The following is a 24,673-nucleotide window of genomic DNA, read 5'->3' as shown; positions in this document are numbered from 1 at the left end:
CTTTAAGGGGAGCCGCTCGCCATCTTAGGCGCCTCCGCCCCCTCGCGCCACGTGACGCCAGCGGCCGCCATCTTAGGCTGGCCGCGCGGCCCGGCGGTCACGTGCGCGGCGCTGAGGGAGCGGGGCCGGGCCGGGGCTCTGCGGCGCCATGGGGCAGTGCGGCATCACCTCCTCCAAGACCATCCTCGTCTTCCTCAACCTCATCTTCTGGGTGAGTCTGGCCGCGCCTCGCGAGAGACAGCGGCTCCGGGCTTCCAGCTCGGAGCCTGGCCCCGAGAGCGCTGCGGGCCTCGCTCAGGAGCCGGGAGCCTCCCCCCGCTACCGCCCCGCACGGGTTCAGTTCGTGTTTGAACTTTTCTGTTTAACGGGCCTTCTGAGCCCCTGCGAGCGCTGTGGGGGTCAGAGCTGGGCGCAGTCCCTTCCCTCGAGTCCACCTGCCGAGCTCCAGGGCGGGGGGAGCTGAACCTGGCATTGAATTTTTACGAGCATTGGGGATCTTGGGGTAGAGGCGGTTGTGTAAGCGCATACAGCTTTTCTTTCTCGCATTTTTGAGCTTCTCGGCTCTCTGGCAGTTGAGTTTCTGTAGCCAGTTCGGTTTCTGTAGCGCTCTTGTGGCCGTCGCGGGGTTCGCTGTCCGCGGCGGGACGTCCCGGGCGCTCAGCGCTGAGTGTGGGCGCTGCCAGCACAGAATCGGGGAGGGCATGGCTCTTCAGGGGTCTCTGCTCCATGTTCCACCAACCATTGTAGTGTTTATGCATCGCTGAAACTTCCCACGGCTCCAGTGACAGTAAGACAAAAGCTTACAAAAGAGGGAGAGTAGGTTGCTGTAAATGACCTTTTTCAGGATGGACATACGGGCTCTAGCTTGGCATTGTAGTCACTGTAATAACTGCCTTGTCAGGACAGCGTAACTCTCAAATCATATTAAAGATTGGTTTGTAGATTTTTAAGAATTCCCTTTGTGCATTTAGGTACTGCGTTTTTCCTGTTCTTATCCCAGCTCCAGGATCAGAATACCTGTTGTCCCAACTGTTTAGAGATTACATCTGTGAAAACGTAATAGTGGGTAACAAGCTGTTGTAACATAAAAGTGTAGCTATATGTAGCTGTTTCTTATACTATTGAAAGTCATATGAAGTCTTACTAGCGTTACAGGATGACTGTTCTTGTCTGAATTTTTACAAAGGAACGCTCCTTAAGGGTGCCTGGAAATGAATCATGGTCAGGGAAAATGCATATATATCTGTGCATTCTTACCGGTATTTGCCTATATCTTCTTGGAGAGGAGCAGTTGAAGGTGAGGTATATTTGGCCTTAAGTGTTGCACATTAGAAGTTTGTCATTCTGGCTGAGGTGCACAGGCTCCATTCTTTATATTTAAAGTAAAAAGTAGTGACATCAATCTCAGTGGTAAGGTTGGAATCTGCTTTGTTGGGTGTGGCTTTTTGTTACATGCTTAGTTGCAAGTGACATTTTAAAAACTCTTTAACGACTTCTACTTCATACTTTAAAAAAGTTTTTGACTGGACACAGTTTTTATGGGTTGCCTTCTTGATGGCACCTTGAAGTAGATTTTTCTGTAGTTGATGATATAAACGAGGCTCTGTTTGGAGTAAATGAGCACAGGTTCTCTGTGCAGTTTCTCCCCTGCTCCAGAAGCTTAGTGATAGGTATTGTTCGTTGTCTGCTGCATTTAGTAATTTAGCTGCATGTTGGAGTTTGCCATTATTAATCTCATACAGTGGTGGGGTCAGAGTTATTTTCTGTAATGCTGAACTTCGTGCTTTACAATTTTTGATCACTTCTGAGACAAACTTGGCTTAATTTAAAATGGGCAGACTATATTTAGATAAGATGTACTTCATGTCAAATTTAAATGTCATCAATCTTGTGTTCTGTAAACCACCTCCAGCCCAAGAAGTCAGCGCGTGCTGATAGCTTTTTGACAGATAAGTGACTGGGTTGCTTGTGTTGGAACAACCTTGCAGCTCATCAGCTGCATGTAGAATGAGGCAGGCTTTCTGAAAGTGAGTTACAGAAATCAGTGGTCTTCCTTTCTTTCACAAGCTAAAGTCAATAGCTCGTTTGTTGACTGAGCTGTGTATGTTAACATTTGGTGCTCTTCTAGTTGGCAATGTAAGTGCTTCAGTGCTGTTAAAGAAATATTTTGCTTGTTGTGCTGTATTTCCAATATTGATAATTAGATCATTGGGATTTCCCAAGACTTGACAGTAGACAAATGCCTAGAATTGGTCAAGTAACTATGAAATCTCCTTTAATTGCTTTTGTAAATTTGCTCTCTCTAAGGTTTCTTATACCAGTCTTGTGCGTTATCACTATCTTCATGGTCACCTGTAGGAGTAGCAAGTTGTGACTAAGTAGTGGATTATTACTTCCCCCCTCAACCCTTGTCTCTTACTTGTGGGAAGATGTGAATGTTCTGAAAGATTTTATATCTGTCCTATGACTGAGATGTTCAGAAAATTATCAGTCCTATGAAGAAATAGCAGAGATATGCTTGTTAAACTTGGTTCTAACTTTTACAAATTTCTTTCAACTCTGAAAGTGGCAATCAGACCTTGCTGGCAGGTGACAACCACTTATCATCTACAGCTATTGATTTCAATTCTACAAGTTCATCTCACTTTGAAGAGTATTATGCTACTTGTTACATTTTCATTGACACTATAAAAAGTCATTTATTGTCTTGCAAAAGCATCTTTCTACTGTGTAAAATTCTTATATTAACTATACTGTCCTACATGTTTGTAATACTGCAGGATTTTTATTTCTTAAAGAAAATAGGCTGTGGAAACAGTCTGAAAGCAGGGCAGGTACTAGTTTATCATGTAGAAAGCTGAATGGACTTTACTCACCTTTCCACATTTTTGGTGTGGTATTTTGACAGTTCAGCTGAGTTGTATTTGTAGGGGTGTTGTTGAGCATTGAGTGCATCTTCTGTTGGTGCCCATATTGCCTTTAATATAGAGTTCTGTAAGAAAACAGTATCATGACTGGTAGTCATAAAGAGTGGTAGAGTGTAAATTTTGTGTGGAACATGTGCTTGAATTTTGGATAATTGTTAAAGAGTGAAGGTCAAAATTCCTTTACCAAGAAGTGCATTGATGTGAAGTATCGGTTAAAACTTGCCCTCCTTAGACCAGGGAGTACTGATCTGATTAATAGTTTATCTTAGTGTCTCGTTGCTATGAGTTAATTTTTGGGTAGATGGCAAAGGAAAGCAAATCCTTCAGTTGACCTTTACCATAAATTTGCCCAAGATTTATTTCTTCAGCTGGTGACTTCATTTAGGAGATGCTAAGTCCTATAAGGAAGGGTATTGCATAGGAAGTAATTGTGATGTGAAAGGCAATACAGCTTTAAGTCATGTAACTTCTAGTACATCTTCATAATCAGCAAGATCTTTTTGTTATCTTGGTGAAATGTTGATAATGACTAATTGTAAAAAAAAAAAAAAAAAAAAACAACAAAATTAAAGTATTTGAGAATAGCATGTTCTTCAGGAAACCTCCTAAATTTAAAGTCTGCATAATTTTGGAAGAGTAAGAAATTACCTGGAATAAATACCTAAAGACTACTGTCAAATACGTTTATTTGTGTGCCCTTAATTTAAGGCTTCATGGTGTGACTTGCATAATTCAGTTGAAACCAGTTTGAAGATGAGATGAAGACAAAAATACTAAGGAAATGTTTTGAGTCTTAGTTTAATTCATAGGAGAGAATGATAAAATATTCAGAGTTCCGTGCGGTCTTGCTTCAGAAGAGGGAATCTATTTTATATTCCCTAAGAATCTGTGTGCTTTGACAGCCTGCTCTGCTAAAATAGTGCCAGATATGCTGTGCTTGCTGAGGTTTTTATCTTTCACCTCTGTGTCCTCCTTCAGAAAAGGAATGAACTGTGCTTCTACAACACTTCCAACTCGGTAGTTGCAAGCGGTTTAAGTTATTCTTGTATTATTTAGCTGGCTGGAAATCATTACTTTGACAGTTCATTTGACTAAGCTGTTCTAAAACATTCTTGGTATGATTGTTTAGAGAAATTGTAGAGCACAAATACTTTCTGTAGATTTGTGCTCCCTGCACAGCTTGGGCATGCTCACCACAGTGCAGTGGCTGGAGTATGGGGAAATGGAGCAATGTATATGTAATAGGTTTAGGGATTTCTGGTAGAGAAAAAGAAAATGAAGCAACAGGAAAATTCATTCAAATTTAATAGTAGAAAGGAAGATCAGAGTTCACTTTCTCTTACGCATAGCAACAAGCCCAGTAATTTCTTCAGTTGTATTGTGAGCTTGAAAATGCTCTGGACTTTAAAACAAATTTCTTGTGAGATCTTTGGTGATCAAAGACTAATTGATGGATAATCCCAAAGGTAACTTTGCAGGGATTACTTGTCCAAAGCCATTTTGTCTTGAAAGACAGTTGCTTCTGGATGTAAAATTGTAATGTTTTCTGCTTCTGCCACTATGGTAGTGCAAAGAGAGTGCATCCTTCAGGATTGTATAATGGTTTGGAATCCTGTGCATTAAAAAAATCCGTTATTTTAATTAAAAATTTAAGATTTAAAACTCTCAAGTGTTGTGTCCTCTGAGTGATTTTTCTTACAATATTTGAATATGAATTTTCAGATAGCAAATGTGGGCCAGGTCCTGAACTTTAGTAATAGATACTTTGATTTGTTTAAGCCACACGGTAGTGTCATTCATGTTTCTCTACAGGATGAGTTTCAGGTCTTTGCCTGGGATTTTTCAGGATTTTTGGCATATGGACTTGAGCTTAAAAGGTCTAATACCTAATAAAAGCAAGTTGCAAAGCTAAATGTGATACCTTTGAATAGTACAAGGAAATATCACTTTACCTGATGAACTTGGAAGCACGGAGTCATCATCATTGTTCTCCTGCAGAGCAAGGAGTCTGGGAATAGTGGAGCACCAGCTCGGGTTACAGCCCTGGTGATTAAAAAGGTGTAAAAGAATGGCTGTATTGTTAACTTGGCTTCTAAAGAGGTAGAAGACTGCGGATGCACTACATCTTGCAATTAGTGGCACTTCAAATATGCGATGCTGAACACAAACGCACCTAGGTCAGCCTTTTGCTTCAGCCTGAAAAGCCTTTGAAAGTGAGGTGTTCGGGCAGGTGCTGCAGAACTGAATGTGGCTAGGACAGACAGAGCAGTCTGGCTTGCTTGAATTTTACAGGGCTTTCTTGGTTTATAAGCCTTTGAGATCGTTTAAACTGTGTTACAGAGGTGAATGGAATTCCTGTCTTTCTTCTCCCAAAAGATTTTGTAAGACAGTTACAGCTCAGTGTTTAAGTTAATTTATTACTGTTGAGAACAAAGGTAAGAGTGTCAGGAAACCATTGGGTTCTAAGCTGGTTATGCATCAATTTCAGGAGCCAGAGAAAATATCAAGTATGGGTGTGGGTTTGTTTGGGAGGGGAGTAGAGAGAGATTATACACAGCAGTGAAGTGCTGAAAAGAGTAAGAGAAATAAACCTCAGAGATCCTGTTGGGCCTTAGAAGTTAAGGAAATAAATTTTGAAGAACAGAAAGCTAAAAGGAAGATTTAGAAAATTTGTCATCCCCTTCTTTTTATGACAGTAATCAGGCTATGAGTATTCTAGTGTTGGAAAGAACCAGAAGTGTCAGAAATACCCTAGAAGTCAAATAATGGAGAAATGTGGAAAAAACCCACATGTTTAGGTACTGTTGTAAGCCCAAAAATCTGGAGGCAGACCACAATACCATTGTTCCTGCTTGTGGGTAGGAAATGTTCAGGAGTTGGTGTGCATAGACTAACTGTAGACTCTCAAAAAGTGTAGACATGTGTTTTGTTTTTTAAAAAACGTGATACAGAGGCAGTGAAAACAAAGATAAACTCACATTTAACATGAGGAAAGTAGTAGACATGTTGAGAAAATTGTCCTAGGACAGGATCCAGGCAGAAAAGCTTGAGGGTCTGTTAGCGTAGAAGGCTTTTTTTTTTTTACTTTATCCTTAGGTTCTTTGTATCAAAGATGATGTAGATGGTCCATCAGAATATATCAATGGGTACAGTTAACAATCCCATGCTTGAAAGATATTTCCATAGTGGAATGAATAATTGGTTTAGAGTGGTATCTGTGTTGCTATCAACATTTACCAATCAGCAGTGGCAAAGTTGGCAGCAGTAGGAATTTATAAGTAGGCGTTCTTACTAAAAATGTGAAATACTCCTCTTGCCTAATTGAATATCGGGTGTGTTTTCTCTTAAGATACTGTACTTTTCCCTTAATTTTCTTTCCTTCATTTCAGAGAGTATGTGTTTTTCTTAAAACAGTGAATAAAACATAGATTCTAATGGGACAAATACTTTTCTTTGGCCAAGTTAATTGAAACAGTACCACAAAAGGAATTCAGAACTTCTGCTATGTGTTCAATTAGGGTCCCAAAGTGAAAAAAATTCCATAGCAAGGTGAAGAGAAAATTATGAACTTTTGTAAGTGTTAAGTAAGTGCTGATCAGATCTTTGGCAGTAACATTATTAGGGTAGTGTAAGGAAGAATTTGCTTGTAAATGAAGCTGCAGTGTCCATGGTTGATAAATAAATGATCAGTGGAACAAGTTTAAATATCTTACATTCATCATCTTAGGTAGCCACAAATTTGGCTTTCAAACTGCTGCAGTGTGTAAGCATTACTGAAGACATGAGAACAGTTCTTGGTGTGTGTTTGTAGCCTGCTTGGAAAGCAAACAAGCAAACTAAACCCCTGAAGGTGTTTCAAGAGGCAGCTGGGCAGTTACAGCCTTGTGCACCTCAGGGCTTGTGGGAGGTGAAGGCTGACTTCGTCAAATAGCCATGAGCTTAGGTTGTCACAGCAGCCCAAAGACTACTCAAAGAACTTCGATTTCCAGCTGAGCTTTCCTAGAATATGTTGAATGATGCTTACCATTGTGTCATTGGATCTTCCAGTTTACCCTCTAGTTCTTTGCATAATTGTTGAGCTTTTAATAACTCCATAGAGGTTCCAGGCAAAGCAGTAAAATCAATCCTTTTCTGAACTGGGAGAGGTCTATGTGCCTGAGAAACTTGCTTCTGATGAAAAGGATGTTGAATTGCTCAAGCCTTTTGCAATGAGCTGTGTTCATTGACTGTACTTTTATATCAGGGTTTTTAAAGGTTAATTCATCCTAAAATAAGAGTGTGCTTTAGGCTCAGAACTATGAGTTAGATGCAGACAACTGTAAAAGGATGTGTGAATGCTGAATAAACAGTCATGTCCCTAGAGCATGCATGTTACCTGGCACAGATTCAGGAAATGCTGCCATCTCTATTCAGAGCATTGAGCAGATTAAGTTGGAGAATTCTTCCTTCAAGCCCTGTTTATCAAAGACTTGTTTGAACTGCATGCAGTTCATATATTTGGTTTCCATTTGATGATAGGAAATACATGATTGTAAACACAGTAGCTTTATATAAATTTGTCTTTGACTTCGGCAAGGTCAGACTTTGAAGATTTTCTATGTACTCTGCAGGATGGTAAACATTGAGATCTAGATTATTTGATGATTTTTTTTTTAAGTTATCCTTGTGTCTATACAGACTTTGGGTTCCTTAGATGCTTCCTATTTTGAGATAGATGGTTTAAGCACATGGTTCTGTTTTGGGTGGGTTGTTGGTTTTAGGTGGGGAGTCAGTTGATTTGGGTTTTTTTTTTTTTTTCTTTATAAAACACATGTATTTGACTTTGTACTTAGTTTGCAACAAGTAATAAATGTGCATTTAACTGGTGCAGCTCTGGTCAACATAAACTGTATTTGTGTGGTTAAAAGTGTCCTGTCTGTCATAGTGTTTAGATGTTATTTGTATCAGTGGGTGACAGTGTACTGTGTGCTGAGACCGCACGTTGGAACTGCTGAGCTCTGAAGAGGGAGGGACCTCGGGCTCGGGCAGTCCCATTGACTGAACACCTCTGGGCAGGCAGCAGAGGAGCTGTGCCTGTCTTTCACCCAAAGTGACTCCTCTTACACACTCCTAAGACTGTTCAGTGGTGCAAGCCTAAAGGTAGTAAGAGAAAATCATCAAAAGGTGAGCAAAAAGGATTGCTTCAAAAGCACTTTTCTCATCCCAGCTAAAATACTTCAGGGACCCCCTGCTTCCTGATCTAGAGCAGGCTGAAATAAACAGTCCCGTGGTTGTGATGTGAAAGAAAAGGGAGGTCATCTCAGACTTGTTTACGTGTAAGTGACCAGTTAGTGCTGCTGTTTTCATTGTTCTGTGATAGCCTAAGTCCTGCACCTGTTCAAAAACAGTGTTCAGCTGTGATACATGGGGAAGGAGTTTTAATCTTCATGGCTTTTAAAACTTGTGCAAACTCCAGCAGGTACCTACCTCTGCTCTCAGGACCTTCCCCCCTGCAGATTACTTGTTGAAGAGGTAGCAGCAGTAATTCTGAAGAGTATGGTGGTCACTTCATCACAGAGGCAGTGTCTGTTTCAGAAACACCAGTTACTCAACATTGTTGAGAAGCAAAACGTAAGACCCAGTGCTGTCATGGATGATTAGTCATTCTTGTACCATATGTAGAAGGGATTTAATGAAGTCTTCAAACCAGGCAGCTTTTAATCTGTTCAGAGGCTGCAGAAGCAATGTTTCTTAAAATGCATGTGCTTCTTGAAGTAGGGAAGGAAAGGTAACACCTATAGACAGATCTAAAATTTTTTAAGGCTAAACTCCTTTTACTTCAAATACATTCTTCAAATATATGTCTTTATGCAGTTTATGATCCAGATATTTCTTAAAGAGGAAGCCAATTAAATTACAACAAAAGAAGAACAATGGAGTTCACAAATGGTTCTGATTTCAGTTTTGTGGTACATATTCTTTGCCTGATGCCAACCACAGCTGTGGTTTTTCATCTGCCACCTTGTAACATAGCTGTATTTCTAACAAGCATTTTAGTTCTTAGAAATGGGAGATTACATCACTGGCCTGCCATTCACACACTTCATTGCTAGGCAACAGTTAATGTAATTCCATTGTTCAGTGACACTACTTTGAATCTTCGCTTTGTGTACAGAAAATGTGTGTCTGCATTTTGCCATGTTGTACCTAATATGGCAGGATTTGTACAGATGAATTAGCATTTCAGCATCGTCTGTGCAAGGGGGTGATTTTGCAATAGCTTGTTCACTCTTGTCTGGAAAAGATATCTTGCTCTTGGTCTTTGTTACTGAATTTTCAGTTTTCCCTCTCCTTATATGTACATAACACCTTTTATTGGATGAATGTGAGCCTCCAGATGCCTTTAAGATTCCTGCAGAGTACACAATTACCTTTGCTGCAGAAAGAGAGGTGGAGAGGTCAAATGTATTGCTCACATCCATGCAGATGATGATTCTTTTGATCTGGCTCTTAATATTTTTTTCTTTGACATAGTGTTTCTGTAGCAAAGTGCTGCAGGGAATATTCCATACATAAAGTAATGTTCTGGTAGTGGTTGTGTGCTATTGTTTTATAGAAAGGAGTAGAAGTAATGTTGCAATACATCTAGTATGTAGTGGCAAACAGGACTGAAATCCTGGATACCTTTCGTCTTGTGGCTTGTGTTGTTCTGTGCCACACTGAACAGGCTTCCCAAGGAGGACTTCCAAGACTTGAGACAAAGCCTTGAGCAACCTGGTTTGAATTAATTGTTGAGCCTGCTTTGTGCAGGCAGCTGGGCTAATCCTCCTAGACTGAATTATGGAGGGTACATCTGGTTGTACACTGGCACAGTCCAGCATTGCAGTATTACAGCCACTCGAAGCTGCTGCTTGTGTGTCTGCCCTAAGTTCTAAGGCCAGTAAGTAGGAGCATTGGCTGGAGGCAGGCTGCAGTGTTCTCCCTCAGACTGGAGCTGCAGTGTGTCACCTTTCAGTTGAGAGCGCTCTTGTGTCCAGCATATGGATTGGTTTGTAATAGGGACATTGCCCTTCGCAACAAAATGAAATTCCCCAGGTCATAGCCTAGCCTTGCGTCTTCTGAGTGCATTGTTTTAGCTCGGCCTTGTATTGGGACATTGGAAATGCCTGTCACGAAACATTCAGATTGTATTGTCCATCACTGCAAATTGATACTTCATCCTGCATCAAGTGTGAGGACAGTTAGGAAAGACATCTGTAAAGCACAAACTGATAAGGCTCTTGTATTTAAAAAGAAATGTGTGTTAGTTGGCTCCTCAAGCAACAGTTGTCTCTCTTTTACTAGCTCTGCTCAGCTTAAAGATACTGAAAGTATTGATGTGTTTGGATCGTTGTAACTGTAAGGGAGGCAAGGTCATGGCAGATTGATGTGAGAGCTGTCTTTCTGCTTAAGTCTGTATAGTTGCAGCTTCATCCTACAGGGCTTATTTTGCAGTAACTTTAAGTTGACTTTCTGTTTGTTTAAGGAGGACCATTTTGTACAACAATCCTTCTGAGAGCATCAATTTTGCATGTTTATGGTAGATTTCTGTAGGTATTTGCTTTGGCTTTTTAGTGGTTGGTGGTTTGTGTTTGTTTCTGCCTGCTTTCTAGTTGGAATCAGATTTTTCCAGTGCTGTAAACCCTCCAGAAGTGCTGTTGTTTCTAGTAGTTCATCTTTCCCTATCAGAGGTTAAAGTTCACAATGTGTACATTTATTTTATTCTAACAGTAAGTCATAGATAGTAGCTGGCAAATTTCTGAGGAACACTATGGTGTTTGTTTGAATAATTGTTACCTTGCTGAAGGAAGAGCTTGGTGTTCCAAGGGACTTAAAATGTTTTTGTGCCTGTTGTAGGCGGCAGCAGGTATCCTGTGCTACGTGGGAGCCTATGTGTTCATCACATATGATGACTACGATCACTTCTTTGAAGATGTCTATACACTCATTCCAGCTGTGATCATCATAGCCGTGGGAACGCTGCTGTTCATCATCGGCCTGATTGGGTGCTGCGCTACCATTCGGGAGAGTCGCTGTGGGCTGGCTACGGTGAGTGCAGAGCTCTGCAGAGTCTTGGCCTCGTGGATATTTGGCTGCCTTCTCTCTTAATAAACTCCTAAAATATTACTTGGAGTTTTTTCTTTATGGCCTTGAAAGTTATCTGCTTAATTTTTTTAGGAACATCTTGTTTCTATTCTGTGTTTTGAATAAAGGTGTTAAATTTAACAGTTGTAGCAGCAGAAGGCCTCTCAGTTTCACCTTTTTTAGAACTGTGGTAATCTCATTAAAAAGTGTAAAACCATATGATTAAGTCTTACAGTTTTTAAATCTCACTTTTATCTGTTCTGGTTGAAAAGCTGAAATGGAGGAAGAGAAAAGTGATTCAGGAGCTTTCTTGCTTTAAGTGTCTTGCATCAGGGTTAACTAAGGGTTGTCATAAGGCCTGATTTTCTTCATCTTACTTGGGACACTTGGTTTGCAATATTTTATGCCCTGTGTTTCCAAGTATTTGTAATTTTGGCTTGAAAACTAGGTAGGGAAGAGGAGAGGCTGGTATTTGAATTGCCCCACCGGGGGGTTTGCAGCTTCTTTTGCTGAGTGCTTTGTACACTTCTTTAAAACTGCTCTTAAATATAGAAAGACAAATGCATAGCTTGCTCAGTTGTTACAGAGCTTAATCTGAAGAAACATTCCCTTAGTCCATCTACCACTCTTAAGTAACTGCTTGGGTAGCCTCTTTGATGATATGTTCCTATTTATCTATCAAAGAAGATTGATAGAAACCTTTGATTAAAGACCTGCAGTATGGTATTTTCAGTACTAATGACAGCTGGACTTGCCTGACTGGGCAGCTTCTTATTACTTGGTGAAGCTGGGAACACTGAAGTTTCTTGAATGAATTCTGGGCTCATTCGGTCAATTTAAGTGCCTGCATTAAATTATCTGTTAAATCAAAGCCTTGCAGCAAAAATAACTTCAAGTAGAAAAATTTGCATGGAGTCTTTCATTAGGCAAATGAATGAAACTATTTGCACAAACATTTTTGGTTGTATTTTGCAGTTTGTGATCATCTTGCTCTTGGTTTTTGTCACCGAAGTTGTGGTTGTGGTTCTTGGTTACATTTACAGAGCAAAGGTAAGAACCTCTCCATTTCAGTAATGTTTTGTTATGAATTCTGACCATAAAACAGAAGTGTAGTCTTTACTATGTTTGATTCTGTGAAACTGTTAATGGGTGTTTATTAAGGGATTAAAATCGGACATCTGAGTGGATTGATTTGTGATACCACTACCTTAAAATGTAGAACATGAATGCAGAGAGCTATCTTGTAGGCAAAAAAATACATCATTAACAGTTAAACAGGAGAAGAAAGTCACAGTAATTGATACCTTTACATTTTCCAGATGGTCTTGTAATTTGTTTATGCTTTGACTTTGTGAATGATTGAGCCTACGCAATGTTTGAACATAGGGCGTAATTTTTTGATATGCAATAACTTCAGTGTTGTCATGTGTTTTGGTGTGCAAACTAACACTGCACAATAATAAAATGAAATAGATTGAATGTGTTAATATATACTTTCTAGCATTACTCAGGTTGTTGACAGGAATTATAGCTAAACAAACTACAACTTTTCCTACTGTTTGTTTAATGGAATTAAGAAACAGGACTAGAAAAAGTGAAATCAGATCTGTTTCTTCCAACATAATATATGGTAGAAATATATTACATGGTATTAGAGGTGCTACAGTGTAGCTTGAAGAAAATTCCAACTTGCACAGTTTACTAGTTTTTCATATGTCTCAATCTAAATTCTGAAAAAAAAAAAAAAGCCAAAAACCAGAGAAGGCATTTTAGCTGTGATGTGGAGCATGTTTGCAGTGTAGGACACTCAGGGATATCTTACCAGCAAGCTGACCTACAGTACCATTTACTTTGGTCTTTTGTGAGCAGCACAAGTCCCAAAGGTTCAGTATTCTCTCCTCCTTGCTTTCTTCTGCTATCCTGGAACAAACAGGGAGACAGCTTGGAAGTAAAAGTGGTAGTTTTGTTTGGGTCCCAGGGGGACCGCTGCTTTGAGTAAGCAGCTCACCACATGACCTTGAAGTGTTTGTGTTACATACCTGGTGCATGACACTTAGAATAGGCTGCTTCAGCAGAAGTGCTCTACTGGCCATGCTTGAACTCAAGATATTTTTTTCTCATGCTTTGCATTTGATTTCTGGTATCTTGGCAGTGAACTGAGATGATCGTTGGGGATTCTAAAGTTTGTAGTGGAAGTAGACCTTAGAAGCCACTGAGGAAAGCACTACAGTTCCAGGGGAGAGTAGGAATTGGGTTCTTACATGTTGATCTGAATGGTTTCAGTACTTGCAGAGGAATACTTTAATATGTGCAGGAATTACTTTGGATCTGACCTGGACTAAGCAGTAGTCATTTCACTGTCTTCCATGTTCCCATCTTGAAGGGACTTGCTCTTTTTCAGTGAGCAGTATTCACAGCAGATACAAGCAGATGCATGGATCTTCCTTGCCCAGCTGTGTGTTCCTGTTGCATCTCTTTTTTTGGTTTGCTGTCATGCACTTTTCACTGCAGTAGGTAATGCAGGGCCAGAGCTTGGCAGAAGACGGAAGATTGTCTGGTTTTGGTGACAGCATGATGTTAGGTTAAGCTGTTTGTGGAAGTCAGTATTTGAAAACTGAGCCTTAAATCTTTGTGAAGGACAGACGGGTTTTGTTAGTAAAGATGGCAATTTTCTAGTACCCTGCTGTATCTAGCATCTTAAGCTACCATTTCAAGCACAACAGAAATAAATTTATTACCAGTGAGCTGGGAGGGCAAGTCTGCTTAGCCTTCTGATTATTTTTGCCAGGATAAGTAAGTCGGCTTTGTGCTTTGTTAATTTTGGTCTGTTTCTGACATGGTATGTATATATCTCTGGGAGCCTTGTTTTGGTTTTTCTGAAGGCACATGAATCATGTTAGAAGTACTTTGTGTTCACCGTACAAACATGAAAACAAAAGGAAAGATTAAAGCCATAGCAGTTGTTGGTACCAAGTAACGTTGAGCATAATGCTTAAAGGAAGTGGCACTGTGCTCTCTTAAGATACTATTATTGATCTTAAAATTGCTTATTTTTCCAGCATGCCTCTGTAAACGTGTGTATTGATCCTGTTCAGGCTCTTTCAGAACTATGTGAAATGTGCCCAGGCCCTGCTGAGATGGGCTGAGCTGCTGCAGAGCCTTCCAGCATTGGTCCTTAGCTGTAAAAGTCAGACTTTTTGGAAGTGCCAATAGGAATAAAAGAGGCTTGGTTGTTTGAGGACCTGCAGACTTTTTTCCTATGAGTAGAGGGGTTCACTCTCTTCATTTTTCATTAAACCTGCCAGTTAATTAGAGCTAGTGATTTCTCATTGGATCTTACGGAATTTGCATGGTTTTCAACCATAATGTTCCCCTGATTGAACTGCAAGCCAAATGGTGCACAAACAAACACTGAAATAAATTATTTTAAAATGTATGTGACAGATTGAACAGCTGTTTTGTTATGAGTTGGAGATGTAAATCAATTTTGTTAAATCATCAAACAATTGATTTTAAACTGGTCTGAAACAAGTTGCCTGTGCAGGCTAAATTGACTTTTATGCATACCTATCTTGAAATAGGCAGCATTCTTGAGGAGGGGGTGGTGGTGGAATTCAGCTTGTGTTATTGCTGCAGAAAAATCTTTCATTAAAGTATTTAAAGGAATGATGTGTTGACAAGACCTTCCTGCTGTAGCTTGCAAATGTGAAGAATATGCATGCTTAGTGCTCAGTCTTAAAATTGCATTCCTTGCACATTATTCCTGTTGAATGTGATAGAAAAAAATCAAATCCAAGCTAATCTTAAAATTGAGCAAATGTTTATCTATACTAAACTGTGTATTATTTAAGTAATAATTTACAGTAAAATATAGTACTTAAAAGGTTCTAGGAAGATTTCCTCCAAGTCAGCCATCATAGAATGCTTTTTGAGGCAACAAGTGATGGTTCTTGAGTGGCATCTGTTTCTAATACATGTACTTGACAGCATCTTGACTCGGTCACAGTAGTTCTAAGACCTATTGTAGTAAATTTTGCTATATACAATGTACTGCCCTCGGGGTTCCTTGGGAAGCATTGGGAGACTGGGCTGAACAGAGCCTGGTCACTGTAGGGTCAAAAGGCATCTTTGAGAATTTATTTACCTGTGCTTCAACCAGAGGAGTGGGTGGTATGACTTAGTACCTTTTGATCCCAATATCCTCATAGTCCCAAGGGAAATAAGTTAGCCCAGATGGTTATAATGGTTTTGGTTTGGAACCTTGAAGTAGAGAGGTGAGTGCATGTTCTTGTGGAGAGTCCTTAACTTTATGAAATGTCTGCCACTGTGTCACAGGAGAAGTGTGTGCCTTTTCTGACAGACAGTGCAAAGCTACTTTGCCCAAGATCTGGAGGGTAGCTGCCTGGATTGTCCTTCTCCTGTAGCTGCAAGATGGCAGCAACATCTTTCCAAAAGTCACAGTTGAACTTTAGGAAGCTGTAACACTGAATTATGCTGATTTCAGATGATGGGGAGTTTCCTTGGTTTCCTGAAATGCTGTGGAAGCAAACTAATGTTACCTAAGCTGTGCTACTTCTGCTGGTGAGCTAATGCAGCTGCTTTCCTCCCCCTTCCTAGGTGGAGGATGAAGTTGACCACAGAATTCAGAAAGTGTACAATCGATACAACGGGACCAATCCTGATGCAGCCAGCCGTGCTATTGACTATGTACAGAGGCAGGTGAGACAGCGAGACACGTGCTGGTTTTCCACTCCTTTCTGTCCTTAAAACACAGATGCTGTTGCTCTGCTGCTTGTGTAGATATGCTTCCTCCACTGACAAATCTAGGAAATGGCTGAATGGACAACAAATACCTTAACTTGGTTAATATTATTGCTGACAGGGAGATAAATTTTTATATAATTAGCTCTCTTTCAATCTGTGCTTGTATTCAAATATGTAGTACTTAAGTAATTTTCTGCAATGGAATATAATATACTTGTCTTCTTGGTATTGCAGTTAGAATTTAATTATTTACCTGTCTGATTTTCCAGCTGCGCTGCTGTGGGATCCATAACTATTCAGACTGGGAGAATACTATCTGGTTCAAACAAACTAAAAACAACAGTGTGCCCCTCAGCTGTTGCAAAGCAGCCCTCAGCAATTGCACTGGCAGTTTGACCCGCCCCATGGACCTTTATTCAGAGGTAAGGCAGCCACAACATGAACTCACACAGCCACAATTCATTTTCTTTGGGGGAAATCAACTCTTGGCTGTATTTGCTTTAACAGAAAGTAGATGTTGTTAATCATCTCTCTCCTCTTTTCATCTGTGAGTAATTTTCATCTATTTCTATATATCACAGGGCACCTTTCTGCCCTGTATGATGCTTTTGGGGTTTTTTTGTCTGTCTAAATATGGTTGCCAGATTGATACATAAGAAGCCTACTTGTTTCAGGGGTGTGAGGCTCTGGTTGTAAAGAAGCTTCAGGAGATCATGATGTATATCATCTGGGCAGCACTAGCATTTGCTGCTATTCAGGTAAGAGAATGTTCATTATTTAACTTCTTTCACATTAGATCTAAACTGCAGTATAGATAATTACAGGTATGCACATACAGATATTACCCTTTAACACAGAACTTCCCACTGCTATGTGGATGTATATTCTATTAGACCTGAACAGTCAGTGTTATATGCAGTAATCCACTCTGATGTAAATGGCAAATTACTTTGTGAAAACTTAATTATCTAGGTATTAAGTATCATAAATGTCCTCTGATGGCATTTAACACTTGAAGATTTTGCATAGTGTTTAATTTCCAACTTCTAAAAGCTCATTTTTCATCCTGTTTTAGAGATACATCATCTTAATATGCTTCATGGTGTACAAATAATGTCAGGACCACCCAGGAGATACACCTAGGTTTTTGATAGTGTGTTCTGCTCATGTGCAACTGAGCTTTGTGTCTTGAAGATTTCTTCGGTTTTGGACTTAAATACAGTTAACCTAATCACAAAAAGATAACTGAGGAAATAAACTAATGTGTATATTAGTATTTATTAAATTTTAAGGAAGAAAAAAAAACACTAGAACTGTCTCACAAACATATTTGTGAAAGTGAAATTTTGAATGCTCATCAGCTGGCAGACTTAGTACATAAATGAAATTATTTTCAGATTATGCCTGCCTTATGGTCTCTGAGCAATGTAGTACATATGCTGAATCCCAGGAGACTTAAAAACTAATTTCAAAGTTACTTTAGTGCTCTTAATAGTATTTGAATTCAGAAAACATACCTGTCAAGTCTGACAATTCAGGCACTTTTGTTTTCAAGAGAAGCTTTTGAGCTGGATTGTATATTTGAAGGTAAATAATCTTTTGCAGTCTTGTGAAAAGAGGGTTCCCTTTGTATTTCAATGTTATAAGGATGTACTGATAGTACTGTATACTACATACAGTACTATGAGTACATCCTTGTAACATATGAACTGTTCAGACCCAAACTGCTTCAACTGTGGAATTTCAAATTTGAGATCTGAAGGGGAGGTATAGTTTTAATTGTCTTCCTTAAAACTTTAGTTGTTAAAGCAGTACTTGTCTGCTTGAACAATGAAATGTATTTGTGTACTGAAAATTAATGTGTTACCACAACCATAGTTACTGTGACAAAATTTTATGTCAGGAAAAAAAGTGTGAAAAATCTTATGACACTGGCAGAGGTGACTCCCAAGAAGAGGCATTATTCTTAGTGTTGGAGTTTGCAGGTTGATGAACAGATGTGCCCCAAAATGCAGCACAGTTATAATCCTTTCTGGCCCTGGCCCAGAGTTTGACACATGCTTGCAATGGCAGTGTGGCTGCTTGCACCCTTCTGTTCAAACTGTTCTATTATTTATCTCCTGAAATTTGTGACAAAAGTTCGGACAGCTTTGTCTTTCCCATACAGAATTCAAGTATGTACGTGGTCCAATTCTGAGCAAAATGGTCTGTGGGCTATCTGAAGGGGGAGATAGAATGTAAACTTCAGCATATGGCTGTAACTTGGGCCATACCCTGTAAATTTAGAGGAATGATTATGTTTTTCTTACCATTTGTGAATTTTGCTACCTTCCCTATGCTGCCTGCACAGTCCCTGAACAGATTATTTTGTTATGCAATGAAGCTGTTCAAAGTTCATTACCTCTGATAGCCTATAGTCAACAAATTTAACCTTCAGTAATTGCTTTAAAATTAAGAGATTGAGAAGACTATTTTTGCAAGGCTTTAAATATATTAACAACTTAGTCTCTTCTGCATAGGAGTAATTTTTGGTATGTTCATGTTTCAGTTACCATGGGGATCTTTCCAGTGTGCAAGAATTCCCTGGGCCCAGCCACAGTGACAGCACAGAGCTATTAATAGATAGGAGGCAAACTGAAGGGAGCAAAGGAACAGCTTTTGTGGCTGGTGATCATTTACAAAGGGCACATGTATATACAGCCAGTGAATTTTTGTACAAAGTTGGTTTGGGGAAAGATTGAATGTAGTTCTTGCTAGCAGGCAAATGAAATCCAAAATTAATAAATTAAACAAACCTCCTGAATGCAGGAGGTATCTAAACTTCCCTGAATGCTGTTGAAGAGGAGGATGCATAGATCCTTCCTCAACACATGTCTCAAATAGCTGTTGACAATATTAAATAGCAACCAAAGAGAAACAGACTCAAATGCCTTGAAATGTTTAGAGGTGCTAGCATCTTTTTAAATGACATAATAAATAATGTCTGTAGAGAACATTGAGGTACGTGAGTCACTTCTTTGTGAATATAAGTGAATTCTAGGAATATGCTCAGATACTTCCTTAAGGATATAAATGTTTAAATAGTAACTCAGAAGTTAATTGCATGAGGTTTTACTGTAGTACCTGAATGTTTGAGATTTCGCACAACTGTATAAACTAAATATCTCAAGGGAGTCATTGAACAGGGTTGTCTTTGTGCAAATAGCTGTAAATGTGCTGGATCTACTTTTATTCATTTGATATACATGGCTAGAATGAATTCTAGCAAAAGACTAAAGGAGGTGTTGCTCTGCATCACATTTCTCATTTTATCCTGGCTTGGAACAGCAGAGAAGTTTTTGTACTTGCCAGCTGTGAGCCTTCTTGAGTTCTGTAGCCACTGGCAGCTACCCTAAACTCTCCATTTTACAAGTCTAACTGAAGGTGTTTAATTGTAGATATTCCCTACTCACTTAGAAGGGCTGTGTCCATGACGAGTCATTCTCCCATGTGACTTGTTTCTTCTTGCTCTGACACAAATTTATGAACCTAAGCACCCTGTTGTAGTTGATGTCCCTGCTTGGTGCAGGAGGGCTTGACTGGGTGGCCTTTAAAGGTCTGTCCAACCCAAACCATTTCATGATTCTATGATAATATATTTAGGAGTCAGTCTGTGAGCTGGAACCACTTAAATGAAGAAAGGTGCTGTTTTTAACAACAGCTGAAGTACCATACTGTGTTACTCTCCATATGCTTTTTGTAACCTGAACTGGTTTCTGCTGTAGGTCCAAAGCAGGTAATGCACTGCAGAAAAAGAAGAGTATTGATCTTTACAGCTTGTTCCTTTCCAGGAAATTAAAAGCTCATACTAGAATTCCATCATGTCTCTTCCTAACCACTGCATATTTAGATTTAAGATTTTTAAACATTCTGTTTTCAGTCTTTCAGCAGACTGGAGTACTATATTGTGTGTACCCTCATTTAGTTTTAAAACATGTTACACATCTGATGTTTGTATTGGCCTGTATTTCTAAAAAGTCAATAATTCTCCTTTTGTCCCAGTATTACCTTCACTGGGCTTCTGCTTCTGTATCAGAGAGGAAGATCTATGCCTGTTTGCTCTCCCATTTCATTCTAGTTTCCTTTCTGTCCAAGGGGCTTTTTTTGTGGTGTATTTTTGGACTGGGTTCTTTTTTAAAAAAATCATGTCGCATTCAGAGTTGTGCTTTATGATCCAGAGATAGGATAGGAGCCTCCTGAAGTATTTGTATCTGTGAATAAACTTCCATGCATACAACCAAATCAATACAATCTCATACTTTAATAGAAGCTATTGCCACTTATTGTAAACCACACGACACTATACCTGCTATTTTTTAGTTGGTACAGTCTTATTCTACCTTCAGTAAACATGCAACTTCTTTAAAATATCATCCCCTGAATCCCTGATTATTCACATGTAAGTGGGCACAGGGTGATCATACCCTAAATCCTGGTAAGTATGCCAGCACAGTTGTGATACTGTGAATTTTAACATGTCTAAAAGTGAATTATTTGCCTTAGATTTAAGCTTTCTTATATGACATGTTCACAGAGAGATAGTTTTATGAAATCTCTTTCAAAAGCCTGTTCTCATCATAGCAGTTAAGCTGATGCATTTGAATTGCACTTGAATTTTCCATACCAGATACAGTATGTAAAAATCTGTACCTTTCATTAAAAAACATTAGAAGTTTCTTCCATCTGAATCTGAATTACTAAGGCAGAATACAAGTGTCTGACTAAAAAAAGTCTTGTTTTAGATGTCCAGGATAATCTCATAAGAAAATGAGGCTGAAGTGTGTGGCCCTGGGAGTTTTCAGCAGGAGCCAAGGCTCTTTGAGGAATGGTCGTTTGTTGCCTTTATGTTAGTTACAGTCTTGAAGCATGCTGACAGTCTGTGCTGAGGTTGAGTCTCTTGAAGCATCTCCCCTGTACTCAAGCTTGTTCTCTGTTTTTTCTCCCAGCTTCTGGGCATGCTGTGTGCCTGTATAGTTCTATGTAGGAGGAGTCGGGATCCTGCCTACGAGCTGCTCATTGCTGGTGGAACCTATGCCTAGAAGAGAATTCCAACATGCAGTTCCATCTTCCCCACTTCCTGGAAGGTGACTGGGCCAGCTTTACTTCCATAGCTTTCTTGCCCCAAGCTTAGTCCGAGCACACCTTTCAGACATGAGGGCAGCCGCACTGTGCACTGGTGAAGGGCAAAACAACAGCTTTACAAAACCCATAGAATTACCTGTGACTTTCACTGTTTTAGCCAGCTATTCATGTATCTAAATGTTTTAGTATGCTAGTAAACTTTCTAATTTCAGAACCATTTGCAAGTTAAGTGTAATTTGGTTGATATGAAAGTCAAAGGATGTGTGCCTACTTTGGTAGATTACCTCTAAGCATTAACTGGCTGATTCTTGCATATACAGAGAGGAAGTCTTAAACCTTCACTACATGGACCTTTTCTGGCCAAAGTTGTACAAAGGAAGCCAGCTGTATATAATTTGAGAAGAAAAAATGTTTTAATCTTGCCCCTCACCAGTGTCACTTTTAAATAAAGAAAAAAACACTTAAGTCCAGTACACTTTATATATAAAGAAATTGTAGGGGAAAAAAACTAACCAATTTTAGGATTATGTGACTGCAATTTTGACCTTCAGAGATTCAGTCTTTCAAACATTAGTGGTTTAAAATACAAGCTGGCTTTTCAGGAGTATAATGTATGCACTACTGTTCTATAATGAAATATTTCATTTTTCTATGAAGAGCGTTTTATGTGTTGAGTGAACTATTAGACTGTAGACCTTCAATTGGTTTGGAAACTATGTAGCCATGCAGAGTAGCAAAGTAGTATGTGAAAGTGATCTCAACTGTAAATATAAACCTGATTAAATAAATCTCTGTTTATCCTCCCTATAAACATGTCTTGTTTTCTGTTTAAGATTCCAGTTTTTTTTGTCCAATGGAGTCTGGGTGTGCTGGTTACACAAACTGTGTGAAAACAACAGGTTTGGGTGGCCTCATTTCAATAGATCTGTGTTTATGATTTGCTGGAAACCTGATTGTATTGTATTCGTTCTTTTTATTTGATAGCAGCAAAACACAACAACAAACTTGGCTGAACTTGATAGAAAGTTAACATCTTGTGCATACAATTAAGAAAGAATCTGTTGCCTCTAAACAATGGGTAATGAAAAGCTTTACTGTAACTGCTGTATGTTAATTATGTTTTAATGTGTCTTGCATTATTCAAATACTTAGTCACTGCCCTACTTTCCCTGTCTTCAAGTTCTTCCTCCTTTGCAGAAGCCAGGAATGCTCTGAATTTTTACCAGTTGCTTATGTACAAAGCAGACATGCTCAGCTAAACTGACATCAAGATAATCTCTTACTAAAGAAACATCGCTCAGAAAAAGAAGATTCTAATATTCTAATGTATACACACTTGAGGCCAGTGTAGCTTATTGGGGGATTTTTCTCAGTGCTGTTACACTGCTGTAGACATGTACCTATGGAGCTCTGTTAACTTCTAAAGGTGGGTTTCAAATGATACTCCCTTGGGACTTAGATTTTCATTGTTAGGACAGCATGGGGCTCAACCCAGAGACCTCCTGACTGTGGCGTCAGATTTCCCAGATGTGGCAGCAAGCCTGCTCACTGAATTTGATTATCTTCATACTGTATTGCATATTGTAAATATGGAACTAGTAGGATTGAGATGACCCTGGCTTGTAAAACTCAGTGTGGAGAGATTGTGTGACAGAGCTGTGTTGCACAAAATAAGGCTAAGGATGCTTAGAAAGGTGGCCAGCTCTTAGCAGCTACAAGGCTCCACAGTCAGGAGCCTGCATATGCCCCTCTGAAATGAGGATAGCCTGGGGGAGATACCAGTGCTCCTTAATCTTGCTGGAAGACAGGGATTTGAAGTACAGATGACTTGACAAGTACTTGCATGTAAATGAAGGAAGTCTGTTTCCTTTAAAAAGCAGAATATTTGTACTGGAATGTGGAAACTACTCAATATTTTACAAATTTTTTATAGTCTAAACAAAACCCAACTGAACTTTTAACTGTTGTGAATTAGTTTTTTCCTTGAACCTTCAATTCAAGTGACCTTCTTGAATTGCACAGTTTGTAGTAGGTCTTGGATGTGTGAATAAAGTTTCAGAGGTATTTGGGTTTTCTAAAATACAAAACCAAACTTCACACACCCCCACACTCCCCCCCCCAAAAAGCCAACCAACCACAGACTTGCAAGGGTCTAATGCACCACGTTTTGTGTGATTCAGCGAAGCTGGGAACAAATGGTGTAGGTCTGTGGCTTCCCTTAGTGATAAAAATGAGTAAAGTTTGGCTCGCATTAGGCAGGAGTGTTGGTGTGGCTGTAGTTTGGCCTTCCTCGTTAAAACATTCATATCTGGCGGTGCATTTTAGGGGACAAGGGCTGATTTAGTTTCGTTATAGCGCTTTTTTACCTTGATTCCTGTGTCTGGTCTTTTAAGTTTCTGTATTAATTTCTTCTTGGCTGTCTTGTAGCTGAGGAGTCTGAGAGGGTTCAGTGCAGACTGCACAGGAAATTATTCAGGCTGAGTGAATCTGTGTGTGCTGCATGGAGCTCTCCTGCAGCAGTAAACTTTACCTGATCCAGTGGGGTTTAACACAGGAAGTTAGAATTGCCTTCAGGGTTTTTTTTTATTGGGTTTTGTTGTTCTCACTGCTGTTAAAGTGACTTAAGTACATTGCAGTGCAAGTCTTGTGCTTTACTGCCTTTCAGCGCCCTAATGGGAGGCTCCTGAGAATTGGAGGGTTTCATTCAAATTGTCATCTGGTATGGCATGAACATCTTTATTTGCCTTATTAAACAGAGGAGAAGTGGTCTAACAAGCTCAATTTAACAAAGTCAGTAAAAAAAGAAATTTCTGCCTTGATAGCCAGAAGAGGACAGCTCATGAGATTCTTCAGTACTTGCAGCTTCAGATGAGATTTGAGGTAAGTACTTGTGATAACAGTATCAGTGATAGACTTCAGAGTAGAGTTAGTGGATCTTGTAACTGACTTATCTTGGGTCTGAAACAGATCCCTCTGGAACACACGGCAAGTCTGCAAGTGTGGTGGATCTCTGGTGTTCCGTGTGCTGTGCCTGCAGCAGCAGCACGCTCTGGGGTGACTGCAGTGCTTGGAGAATGCCACCTGAGCCTCTACCCTGCCTCTTGCAGTCTGCCTGGCTGTGGGAGGGTAAGGTGCTGGCAGTCTTAGCCTGTTTCCCACTGTCCTGCAGATAATCTCCTATTCTGGACTGCTTCAGCACCGATCTCTCATGCCTGTTGTGATAACTGGCTTTGCTATTTGTCAGTCTCAGTTTTGGGACTGAGAGTAGGAGAGAGCAAACTCATTGGCAGATAGCAGAATTATGTTACTGCTGATCTGTTGAAAGTCTAGGTATAATCTGATTTTGATGGAACAGTCATAGTTTGCTTGTGCCCTATCAGCAGTAGGTGTAAACTGTGCCCTTCTACTGCCCCATGAAAGGATTATCTGCAAAAAACCTACAAGATAGTCCTGAGGTAGTCCTGTAGCAAGCAGTGTTTCCTTCTGTATACCTTAACACAAGGTTTGGTGTTTAAAATAATGCTAAATTGCAGGACACTTGTTCCTAGGTGGAGGAGGAGGTGCTGGGGAAGCACAGCTGCTCCATGGCCATGTGCTGCACCCTGGACATGTTTAATGTCCTGGCAGCTGCCTGGGGTGGCAGAGGTAAATATCAGATTTGTCAACCCACTCCTTATTTCTTCAATCTGGTAGTTGCCTTCACAATACAGGTTTTGTGCTCACAATACGTATTTCGTACAGGCATATGCCTTTGATTT

At 39.7% G+C, this 24,673-nt stretch overlaps 1 protein-coding gene across 1 annotated transcript; it reads left to right on the top strand.

Moving 5' to 3' along the window:
* The first annotated feature begins 43 nt into the window (after positions 1-43).
* TSPAN3 (tetraspanin 3) lies at positions 44-21,726 on the top strand. Its single transcript, XM_002194526.7, has 7 exons — positions 44-211; positions 10,803-10,994; positions 12,006-12,080; positions 15,648-15,749; positions 16,064-16,216; positions 16,469-16,552; positions 20,780-21,726. Exons 1-7 carry the CDS (start codon positions 149-151, stop codon positions 20,870-20,872), a joined length of 762 nt encoding a protein of 253 aa, XP_002194562.1. The 5' UTR covers positions 44-148; the 3' UTR covers positions 20,873-21,726.
* The last annotated feature ends 2,947 nt before the right edge of the window (positions 21,727-24,673 follow it).

The sequence above is a fragment of the Taeniopygia guttata genome, chromosome 10, assembly GCF_048771995.1.
Source record: "Taeniopygia guttata chromosome 10, bTaeGut7.mat, whole genome shotgun sequence".
NCBI lineage: Eukaryota > Metazoa > Chordata > Aves > Passeriformes > Estrildidae > Taeniopygia > Taeniopygia guttata.
Note: the sequence above shows the minus strand (reverse complement) of the source record. Positions and strands in the feature narration are given on the sequence as shown.

Coding starts and splice junctions, on each gene's coding strand:
- TSPAN3 (XM_002194526.7), top strand. CDS start 149: ATGGGGCAGTGCGGCATCACCTCCTCCAAGACCATCCTCGTCTTCCTC. Junction 212..10,802: donor TCCTCAACCTCATCTTCTGG/GTGAGTCTGGCC, acceptor TGCCTGTTGTAG/GCGGCAGCAGGTATCCTGTG. Junction 15,750..16,063: donor TTGACTATGTACAGAGGCAG/GTGAGACAGCGA, acceptor CTGATTTTCCAG/CTGCGCTGCTGTGGGATCCA.